At 37.7% G+C, this 12,530-nt stretch overlaps 2 protein-coding genes across 3 annotated transcripts in view; both read left to right on the top strand.

The window, feature by feature from the left end:
* Positions 1 to 12,530, top strand: part of LOC129776503 (tRNA-dihydrouridine(16/17) synthase [NAD(P)(+)]-like) — a 258,069-nt gene that overhangs the window by 110,310 nt on the left and 135,229 nt on the right. The window lies entirely within an intron of this gene.
* On the top strand, positions 9,191 to 11,911 carry LOC129773202 (uncharacterized). The gene is made up of 3 exons (XM_055776790.1): positions 9,191 to 10,648; positions 10,913 to 11,091; positions 11,194 to 11,911. The coding sequence occupies exons 1-3, from the start codon at positions 9,191 to 9,193 to the stop codon at positions 11,909 to 11,911; spliced, it is 2,355 nt and encodes a 784-aa protein (XP_055632765.1).

Here is a 12,530-nt window from a genome sequence, read left to right as displayed (position 1 = left end):
GACAGCCCTCCTATAACGTGGTACTCTTATAGCGCGGTTTCCGATCAACAACGTCCCATCAGCTTTTTTCGTGCACCCAATGCATGGTTTTAATTGGATATGTTTATATAAACATTCAACATAATACAACTGAGCCGTTTACGACATCGGTTTCAGGCAAGCTCCGGCTTAGAGGGTATGATTCGCAAGTCAAGATGTGCTGCAAAATTAACCGTCATTGCCAAACCTATCAAACTACTCGATGAGCTCAAGGTTTGCAACATGAATATGAGAATATGAGAATATGAGAATATGAGAATATGAGAATATGAGAATATGAGAATATGAGAATATGAGAATATGAGAATATGAGAATATGAGAATATGAGAATATGAGAATATGAGAATATGAGAATATGAGAATATGAGAATATGAGAATATGAGAATATGAGAATATGAGAATATGAGAATATGAGAATATGAGAATATGAGAATATTAGAATATGAGAATATGAGAATATGAGAATATGAGAATATGAGAATATGAAGAATATGAAGAATATGAAATTTGAAAATGAGAATATGAGAATGAGAATTTGAGAATATGAGAATATGAGAATATGAGAATATGAGAATATGAGAATATGAGAGTATGAAGAATATGGGAATATGTTTTGTTTAAGAAAAATCAGTATACTGTGAAAATGGTAACAGAAAGAATGTGCAGATTAAGTATGCGAAGCCACTTCTTTAACTCCAGCATTCATTAACGTCCGTAGTCCCCATCTAGGTAGGGATCCATTTTTTCAGAGAAGAGCACCCGAATGCAGTTTTAAAACAACAACACATTTGAACACTTGAATGGAAATTTTAGTTAAGTTTTTGTTTTATTTTTGAGAATTCATTTCCTTCTATGTTCTCTTATTGGTCTCCATACTACGCGGTGCGAATGATGAAAAAAAATGATGTGATTTGCACTCATTCTGAGTTTCTTATAGCGCGGTTTCCATACAACACGGTAGATGGTTTCTATACAACGCGCTGCGAATTAGCCTGGTTTAATTAAATTCGAGCATTTCATAGCGCGACTTCCATATAACGCGGTACGCACTCACCGCGTTATGGGAGGGTTGACTGTATCAGCAATGCTTTGGAAGCGCATGCAGTAGTAATTCCACTTTCAAAGAGAGTAAGTGAGCTTCGCTCACTGAGAGTATTGTCAATATATGTGTTTAGTGGTATATACCTATTCATTAATCGTTAGAAACGATATTTATAATCAGTGGCCGTAACAGCGATTTCACAGCGAAAACTGAAGCATATTCAGAAAAATACGTTTCTTTTCTAGAGTCTAAAATCTTTAACATAGAAATTGGAATTCGAAACTGAAGATTGTACCAATATGAATGGCAATAACATTCACGTACACATTGAATGTTCGCTAGTAACCGTGAAGTAAATGAACAAGTGAAGCTTCAAAAAAGTATTTCGGATAAAATATACAGTTGTTCACGAAACAACCCAATGCAACGAAGTTTTTCTACCCGTGCAGAGAAACAAAATTCACAGTTTTTTTTAAACTAAATTTTAAATGTTAAATTTATTACAGTGCATTTTTTAATCTACCTTCTTACTAATAAACTAATAGAGGATTCTAACTTTGGCAGTTCATTCGCCTCTAGCCTAAAAAAAGACAAATTCAGAAAACTTAACGTAAACTCTAAAACTTAAAAAGACCCATTCTGGACGTCCCCCCAACCGGCGCCCACAGGTTTGCTAGCTGGATGACTGCCGAATCGTAATAGCTGTTAATTGAAACCAATTACCTCTCATTCGATGCAACGGAATCGACTTCCAAATCAGCAGAGAGAAGCAGTACAAATATTTCATAGAATAGAATAGCATAGAATATTCAACAAACGCATATTTAACTGCTTAGAATACTTCTATAGAGCGGCGCAAGCAATCGACACAGCAGCAATAACTCCAAATTAAATCTCAGCTTCAACACATGATGTTGGCTCTGACTCTCACCAAAGTGAAACTAAAAACTGAGAACAATTTTCACCTTTTGATCGATGCTACGTGATATCGAAGAAGGAAACCATACCATGTAAGCTAACGCCCGAATTGTATGCAACAATGCTAATTGTTGCATTGTGAAAGAATGTGAGCGGCGAATAAAAATCGGAAAAACGTACCTGTTTTATTCGTTACATTGTTTCACTATTTCCACTATGTATGTCTTTGCAAAAAAATATTCTGGGGATATTTCCAAATAACATTGGTATTTGGAATCAAAATCTAACGTTCAAAGTCTATATCAAGGATGCAAAATTTCGAAAGAACATGTTGAAATCGAAAAGCAATTTTTATCAGTTCAAAATATCTCCAGCGGCATTCTTCACTTCTTTCTATCGCGGTGCCGCTGTGCCTATGACCGCTGGCTCACCATCTCGTTTGTTTTGATATAGTTTTCGTTCCATCAACAGAAATATCAGTTCATTCTCGATGTCAGTGAATGCTCAAGCCGAAAATATCACCTTTCATTGCGTCCTGGTGAAATTTTCGTTGGTCATACACCCGTAAACTCAGCACTCAAATGTGCCGTTGCCCATCGATGTGTGTGCAATAAGCGGCACAAAAATGGGACCGGGGCTAGAAACATACTAGGAAAACACACACGAACACGCGTTTAAACGTCTGACGCGGTGTCAGTGAGATGATATTTCCTTGTATGGAATTTTGTTCCCTTCCACTGTCAGCTGATCGAAGATGCGTATGAAAATTTCGGGCGTAAATTCTCAGTGAGACAGTGGAACGAATGAGTGTGGGGAATAATGCAAAAACCAATTGTTCCACATGACGGAGTGTCGGTTGCATGGAATTAAGTTTGGTTCATTTGTCATGAACTGCAGGGGAATTGGTGGTTGGTTTTGATGTTGTCTCAATATCTTGCGCTGTCAGTAAAGTGAGTGTGAGATTTTGCAACTCTGGTCTATATACTTTTTCCACACGAAACATTGAAATGGTATTCTTTCAGATTAAACGCTCACGCAAAAAATTGATAAAAATCTTCTACAAAAGTGAACCGATTTTTATTTTAAAAAAAACCAAAATAAAGCTTATTTTAGTGACCACCCCTTTTTTGATAAAGTGTGTTTTAAACGATGAACAAAATTCTTCATGCACACCTCTAACACTACGAATTCGATGCTGTTGAAAATCCGAGTTATTTCTTCTTTAAGTTCCTCCAAATTTTGTGGCTTATTAACAGAGAACGGTCCTTCACGTACCCCCAGAGGAAGTAATCGACGACGAGAAATGTTGAAATTCTTACCATAAGAAGGCAAAGGCTTCGGTTGCTCGAGTAATACGATTTCACTAAACATACACGTTCTTGTAAATTGTACAACTTGACACTAAAAACTATCCGATCAGACTGAACGAGTAGTTGAATATTATCGTCCGAAGTGGGGAATGCAGTTATTGAAAAGTAAGACAAAGTTCTACATCAAAACAACTACAATTAGAGGTACCTGCTCTGTTATTTGCAATGAAAAAATATTTGGATGATGAAGAGACTTAGCGAAGGAGATTATGATTCTTGAAATGTTTTATCACATTTTTCAATAAACTTCAATGCAATATCCTAGGAATTTTCCACATTTAAAAAAAAAGTCTTCTGTAAGTCGTCAAAATTAACAGCAACAGTAAACTTTTTTTTGTTTTTCCATTATCAGCGAAGATATGCAGGCTATCTAGTTTGCCAACACGGAAACTAGTAATGTACAGTTGACCAGGTGAGGAACAATCCGCATCTGAATATAAACTACACAACTTCGAAGATTGATCTGGAGCTTTACTAATTGTGATTTCAAACGCCAATCGAATAAAATAAAATGTATTTGAAATTATTTTCAAACACAATTTTTGTTCAGGTTTTTTTTCTAAAAAATGTGTTGATATCACATAGAATACATAGATACAATGATGTTAATTTAAGTTCACAGCTTTATTTCAGAAGTGTACTTATTCCATCTGAAAATCCAGTAATAATCCAATTAACCTGGTTGATTCGCTTTCATTCGATTCAAATGGAATTCCAGTAGAATTTTTTTCACAGAGATATTCTCGATCTAACGAAAAATAATTTTTTCATTTTGGATTATAAATATTTAATGACATAACGATCGCACAGCAAATCGATGGACAGTTTTGAAGTGTTCTATACAAGACCCAGTTATTGCTTTGACAAATACATCGTTTTATGACAGTTACAGCGTTCCAAAACCCACTCAACATTTTCGATGTTGCATTCTGGTCCTTTATTTTTTTTTTGAGTGCAGATCTTTGCCCACTCCGGAATATGATCGATCACAGCAAATGCCGATTCATCATCACTCTGAATTTCCGATTCATCTTTAGTTTGTAGCGCAATACGAAACCTTTTCCGCCATAGTTCGGATAATTAGGGTATTGAAAGCGTATCAAAATATTTTATTATTTTTCAAATCCTTATCGACCATTCTGCAATTCAGTAGCCTTTTGCGGTCGTATGTCTGTTTTCAGCCACCACAGCGAGGAATCATACTAAATACTTTATCCAACCGCATGCTATAATTTACACTACTTTTGTACGAATTTTAATGTCTAGTGAATTTGATCATGCATTAAAACGCAGTTTTCTATGGATAATAGATAACGGTACTCGGTGTAAACAAAAGATTATTAGCGTGGAGAGATAAGAGGATCATAGGAAATTATGTCAACTAGTGGTGCATAAATCATCTTTCGTAAATGTAAATATATCCTAGAAATTGAAAAATTCCAATACTTTGAAGAATTGTTACTTTTCAAGAAAAGTAATGCAAAAAAATGGTTTTACTCGTAATTTTGCATGAAAAACTATACAGACATTTTCATTCTAAAACTAACTGTTCTCGAGTTAGAAAAAAAATCCATAGAAAATTATATTTGATGAATAAACCATATGCGTAATATCATGAAAACTCAACCATTATGGAATTGTTTAATTTTTATAGTTTTTGGTTATGAACGTCTATGTATAGCCCGTAACTATAAAAGTCATTGGATCATAGGAAATAGCCCGGTTGTTCACAGTTTACGTGAGTTATTTTCAGAATATGGATTTTAGTGAAGAAGTCCAATGATTTAGTAAATATATATGGAGCACTCTCAGTAAATATCTGACTCTCATCTCAATCAGTTTATTGGTAATTATGGAATACTCAGGTTGGGCGGAGTTTTAAAATTCTTGAATACGGAACGATTTTTATTTAATTTCGAGTGTATCGGTGATTATATTTGAAAAAATATTTATTCTTCGTGTCCACGTGGACATAGTCTATACCCCCTCCCCCCTCGCCGTGGACAAGCGTGGACATTCTGATACCCCCTACCCTCCCTAAAGTTGTCCACGTGGTATGTGGACAGCCCCTAAGGGATATTCATATTTTAAAAAAGGTGTTTTTGAGAAAAATTAATTTCAATTTTTAAATTTTTTCAGTATAAATTTTTGATATTTTAAATATTTTTCAATGAATTTTTTTTTTACATTCAATCCTTAAACAAATTTTTTTTAGAAATCAAAATAAATATTTTTATGAGTTTCTAAGAAAAATAAACTTGAATTTTTGAAATATTTTGTTTTCTGTATATTTTTGTTTCATTTTCTTTAATTAAAATTCAAAACAAATTTTCTACATTTGTTTGTTTAATCAAATATTGTTGGTCTTATAGTTTTATAACTGTTACAGTTTTTTGAACGCGTTTTCAAGAAAAAAAATAAATGAAAATAAATAACACTGATTTTTTTTTTAATTTAGATTTATTTTTCTCAAAACTCTATTTGAATGAATAGCACTGCTACAAGGAAAAAGTTTTTCAACAACAACAATTTTTTTTTGTTTTCTTTTTAATATATTGATTAACTAATTTAAATAATGCTTTTTATTCGTCATATTTTACACAAAAATTCTCGCGATTTACCTACAAACTTGAAAAAGAAATTTAATATTTTTGACAAAAGACTTATTATCAGTATAAACTTAGCCGGATACACTATATCGCTATTAATAATACAGTAACAGTAATTGCTAGAAAAATTCTTTTCTTGTAAAAGTGCCTTGCTTCCATTGTATGGACGAATTGTTGGTTACTGTACGAGCTATTCATACATTTTTTTCAGAACATAAATATTTTTTGCGAGAAGAACGATTTTTTAATTTTTAAAATAATTTTTTTTAATGATTTCTTCTACAGTAATTTTTTTTTTTAATTTAGATTTATTTTTCTCAAAACTCTATTTGAATGAATAGCACTGCTACAAGGAAAAAGTTTTTCAACAACAACAATTTTTTTTTGTTTTCTTTTTAATATATTGATTAACTAATTTAAATAATGCTTTTTATTCGTCATATTTTACACAAAAATTCTCGCGATTTACCTACAAACTTGAAAAAGAAATTTAATATCTTTGACAAAAGACTTATTATCAGTATAAACTTAGCCGGATACACTATATCGCTATTAATAATACAGTAACAGTAATTGCTAGAAAAATTCTTTTCTTGTAAAAGTGCCTTGCTTCCATTGTATGGACGAATTGTTGGTTACTGTACGGGCTATTCATACATTTTTTTCAAAACAAAAATATTTTTTGCGAGAAGAACGATTTTTTAATTTTTAAAATAATTTTTTTTAATGATTTCTTCTACAGTAATTTTTTGAATAAACGTTTAATATCTTTTAATGAAAATTTAAATTTCCTACAAATCATTCGTTGACGAAAATTTTGTATGTTTATAGTTTATGAGTTGGTAATTTTTGTGAAAACAAAACCCAAACTTTTCTAGAAGTTGTTTAGATTTTTTATGAAATTTCAAGTATGCCAAGTTGCTTAAATGGCACATATATTCAAAACCACAAAGTTTCATCGGGATCTGAGATCATCTCAGATGGTGCTGCCAATGGCCAGTCGAGTTGGCATGAAATTTGTGTAATTTGCGATGCAACTTATATTGGTTCTCATCTGCATTGCTCCTGTGCGTCAGGACAAACTCTACACTATCCTTGCTTTATGCATATTCTAAGAATATATTCTGAAGCAAAAAATTACACGGTAGCAAATTAGAAACTGAGGTTGACGAAAGCGAACCCAATTTTTAATTTCTCTTGGATAGAATGATAGAATGACGCACGGTGAATAGCTATGATTGTTCTCGACGTGGTATTGATGTATTTAAGTTTTATTTAGCTGCTACATTAGTCGTTCCTTTTGATCGACACAATTTGAGGTGCAAAAATCAAAACATCGGAACTAATGTTTGTTTGAGAAATTTATATTTATATTATTGTGATAGATGTGTTGATATATTTCCAAACAATTGTATGTAATTCAATGTGTTTAATGTGGTTACTCAGATGCTAAGTTGATTATGAAAAAAATCATCAAGCAATACGAACAAAATCGTGTAAGGTCTTCCTTTCATGCCGGTCACTGTACAGCGCGTAGTGGGTTGGTAAACCACTTGACTTTTCCGTCCATGTCTTTTCTTTATGTTCCACCAACGCAAGCTGGAGGAGCGTTTTTCCGACCTCCCCGGGGGGGAGAGAACAAACACGGACAAACAAGGTGCAGGTGGATGAACTTTTTCGTATCCAGAAGCACAGCACAGGGCACACCCACAGCAGCTGCGGGCAAGCAAGCAAACGGAGACGACAAAACCTATGCTGCTGAAGAAGTACAAGCTACTTTTCTTCTGAATGACCCCCTCCAGGATGCATTCCACTTGTTGTGTGTGTGTGTCCCATTGTCATTGCGAAGTATGTTTATGTATTCTCGTGTGGAGTTATGAATTTGTAATAGGTTCATTTAGCGGCGTTGTTTCTGTCACTGTTTCTGGAGAGCTAGTTGTTGAGAGTATTTTCTTGTATGTGCCCTGGAAGCGCTTCTTACATGAACTGGGCAACTGTGGTGATGTTGAAAGGTCATTAGTTGTTTGATTCTCTGTGAGAATGACGTAAGCTTTCATAGTTTTTTAGCGGTCTGCAAATCGTGTAGGTCAAGATAATCGCCTTTGAGCATTTTCCCTTGTGTTTTTGCTTCAACATTTTTCGGAACATTAGAGGTGGGTGTTTGGCGGTTTGGAAAACAGCATTTTGAGAGAGACTGGTGCAGATCGTTTTTCCAAAAGTAAAAGTAAGATGAACCATGGTATGGTTTATTGAACATGGCCGTTTGATTCTGGATTTATTTTGAGTTACTATTTGAGTTTTGAGAGTTACCAAGCGCTCACAATTTCCGCCAAACATTAGCCTTCCAGTTTTCACAAACGAGCAAAGCCCGAAAATTCGTCGTGGTATTTCCACAAAAGACTAACATGAAATGCAGATAAAGTACACTTTGTACAAGCAGAAGTGCTTTGTTTTCTCTAATTCCAGTAAGTGACATCGACACAACCAATACGCTGCATAGTTATCCCATGTTACTTTTTGACAATTTTCACTTTTCTTCATAAAACGATATTTTTATGCCTGCTGTTTCGGCTAATCAAAACAAACATATTAAAATTCTTTAAAGCACTTTATTTCAAAAAAACACTAAATCACTCAATAAAACACTAAAGTACTCAACAAAACACTGAATCACGAAAAATTCCTGCAAAAAAAAGGGCAAATTATTAAGATTTTAGATTATTTATTGTTACCTACCTCATTAAACAATTACCTGTATTGTCACTTACCTATAAACAAAAAAAAACAATTTAATCAATTCTCAAAGAATGTGATAGAAATTCACTTACCTTTTAGCAAAGACGAACAATAACAATCACAATAATAACAATAACACTCAGATTGACACAAACAATATTGCTATAATATTCAAAGCTCAATTGTTATAGCGAAAGTTCGAGAAGAAACCCGACCAAAAGAACAATCAGTATAACATTAGCCATACTATTCAAATGACCAAAGGGAATCATATTAATAGGGCAAAGCATGTTCAGTAGGCTCAGTTTCAAATAAACCATCGATCGATACACTTGAACGGTGAATTGAATTGGTGACTTTAGTCCGAGTGAATCTATCTGCGAAATTCATCGAATCTTCAGACCTTAGCTTCTGCTCGGCTACATAAAATTGGCGCTGTAGACAGGATACTTGGACACTGAGGACCACCGTACGATGGAGAAGCTTCAACTACGACGATCAGCAATCGAAGGGCGTCTGGGTAACATTTCCGCCAGAGTCCAAGCCATGCACATTGGGACGTCCTGTGTGGAGGATCTAGACGTTGAATTGGACAGCCTGCGTGAACTTTGGCAGGACTTCCGAGCAGTTCACAATGGCATTCTGGACCATTGCACGGACGACGAGTCTATAGACGAGCACGTAGAATATGAGACCTCGCTGGAGAAACGGTACAATCGTACCAAAGCAACGATCCTGCAGTTCAAGCGTGTCATCAGTAACCAGAATCAGGATTCAGCGAATGTGGCTACTTCCGATATCAGTCAATTACACCCAGAAACATCGACAGCGCACGTAGTTCCCGAAAAACAATTGCCTAAGGGTATTCAACCCACCTTTTCGGGCGATTACGACGAATGGACTTCATTCTACGATTTGTTTACAAGTTCCGTCCATCAAAACGAGCGACTTACCAAAGCACAGAAGCTTGTCTACCTCAAAACGTACACCTCCGGGCGAGCAGCGGCTTTGTTGAAACATGCTAAGATTGAGGATCGAAACTACGAAGGAGCCATGGAGATGTTGAGAAAACGATTCGACCGACAGGACCAAATTGTCACCCACCACATTCAAAGATTTTTGGAAATTCCTGCGTTAACTGTTGCATCAGCAAACAATTTGGCACGTATGCATGACACAGCGGACGATGTACGACGTGCTCTTCAAGCCATACAGCGAGAAGAACGCGACTGCTGGCTTATACACTTGTTACTCGCAAAGCTGGACATCGACACCAGGCAACAATGGTATAATCGAACATCCACCATGGAAGCTACACCGACACTGACTGACTTCCTGGCTTACGTGGAACAGCGAGCCTATACCTTGGAAACCTCTCACGTGTCATCGGCTAAACCTGTAATAAGACAACCACCACGCAGCAACAGTTTTGCGGCGACGAGCAGGGCACCCCGACCCACCTGCGCAATTTGTGGCGGTCCTGAACACAAGCTATTCTTTTGCGACCGCTTCAAGGCACTATCCGTGGCCGATCGCTTTGAATGTGTCACGCGACTTGGCAGATGTCATAACTGCCTTCGTGAGAGACATGGAAGCAACGACTGCTGCTCCGGCACTTGCAAACGTTGCAGTCAAAACCATCACACTCTTCTTCATGAGGAACGGCGAGATCCATATCAACCACAACTTCCCGGTGTAGTTAGTAAACATCATTCCTACAACGATGCGTTTTGTTCGGTTTTTCTGGCTACCGCAGTCGTCAACGTTTTGGACGCCAGGGGGAATCTTCGTACAGCGAGAGCTCTTCTGGATTCAGGCTCACAAGCGTGCTTTATCACATCCGATCTGTCCAGAAGGCTAGGATTGGACAAACGCCACATTAACCTGCCCCTTAGAGGAGTTTCGGAACTAGCAACCAGAATCCGCGAAGCAGTAACAGTGACTATCCTTTCACGAAATTCCGACTTCCGTCAGGAGACAGAGTGTGCTATCCTAGAAAAGATCTCGGAACCTGTTCCACAATGAGCTGTTAATATCATCCAATGGGAGGGCCTGGCCGATCACGCTCTGGCTGACGAGCGATTCAACATTCCGGGGAATATCGACCTACTTATTGGTGCAAGCCTATATTATCACCTATTTGAACCTGCGCGGATTATATTGGGTCCGCTACAACCAATCCTACAAAAAACCAAGTTGGGCTGGATAGTAGCAGGATTCCACGAACACGGAGATAGAGCGGAACAAATCTCCTCCAACTTCTGTGCACGAATAGAGGATGACAGCGAAATCAAAAACCTCAACAAATTGGTGGCCAGCTTCTGGGAGCTGGAAGACTTCAAGACATCAAAAATATTAACCGAGGAGGAGCAGATGTGTGAAGAGCATTCCTGATCCCATACCAGGCGGGGTTCTGACGGTCGATACATAGTGAAGCTACCACTTCGCAAAGACCCATCGAACATTGGGGAAACCAGATACTCAGCGCTACAACAATATCGGGCATTGCTGCGCAAGCTGACCAAGAACGTTGATCAACAGCAGCTGTATGAGAATTACATTGGTGAACTCATTGCGGCACAACATATCAAACAAATGCCGGCCATCCCGAGCCCCCGTCCGACCATCTACCTGCCTCATAACGCGGTTTTGAAGGAGGAGAGCAGCACAACGAAGCTACGCGTCGTGTTCAACGGTTCACTCAAATCATCAAATGGGGTGACATTGAACGACCTGCTAATGACTGGACCCGTAGTCCAAGATAGCCTATACAACATCCTGCTTAACTTTCGTCTGCATACAATTGCGCTGGTTGGGGATATAGAGAAAATGTACCTCCAAGTGCCAGTTACCGATGAAGACAGTAAGCTCATTCGAATGCTGTGGCAAGAACCTGGAAGCTCTCTGGAAGAATACGGAATGTGCATTGTGACTTTCGGTTTATCGTGTGCCTCCTTCTTGGCGACGAGAGCCCTCAAACAACTTGCGGAAGACGACGGCGAACTGTTTCCATCGGCAACAAGCAGCATGAACGATTTTTACGTCGACGATCTTCTTTCTGGCGCATCATCCGCTCAGGAGGCCATAGAGAAACGTCGACAGTTAAAGGAGTTGATGAAGCGAGGTGGATTCACCATGCGGAAATGGGCCACCAAAGATCCGACAGTAGTTGCAGACATTCCCGTCCCGGAGTAAGCTTTGCTGCCCACACATGCTCTCAGCCCTGAGGCCTCAGTAAAAACTCTCAGAATAAGATGGCATATCAACAACGATCTCTTTACCTTCACTGTGAACTGCGAGCCAACTCAAAACCAATATATGAAGCGTGAGGTACTGTCTGCAATAGCAAGAATCTTCGACCCTCTAGGTCTTGTTGGGCCGATAATAATTACTGCGGAAGCCTTCATGCAAGATTTGTGGAAGCTTAACATCGACTGGTCTGATCCACTGCCAGAAAGGTACAATCAACGTTGGCATTCTTACCTGACACAACTGCAAGAGACTTGGCAGATAAAAATACCTCGTCGTTGCATAGCTATAGATTGTTTTCAAAGGATACATCTTCATGGCTATCGCGACGCGTCTGAGACAGCTTATGGGGCAGTATTATACCTCAGAGCATTCGACGAGGCTGGCAGTATCAGCTCCAAATCGTAGGTAACGCCCATCAATCGACCAACTATTCCAAGGTTGGAACATTGCGCCGCAGCATTGCTAGCGCGACTTATTAAGGCAGTAAAGCCAACGTTGAAAATTCCAAAACATCAAACAACTGCGTGGAGCGACTCCATGTCGACTCTTGCATGGATATGTG

The sequence above is a fragment of the Toxorhynchites rutilus genome, chromosome 3 (assembly GCF_029784135.1).
Source record: "Toxorhynchites rutilus septentrionalis strain SRP chromosome 3, ASM2978413v1, whole genome shotgun sequence".
NCBI classification, from domain to species: Eukaryota; Metazoa; Arthropoda; class Insecta; order Diptera; family Culicidae; genus Toxorhynchites; species Toxorhynchites rutilus.
This window is presented reverse-complemented; position numbering and strand designations above follow the sequence as displayed.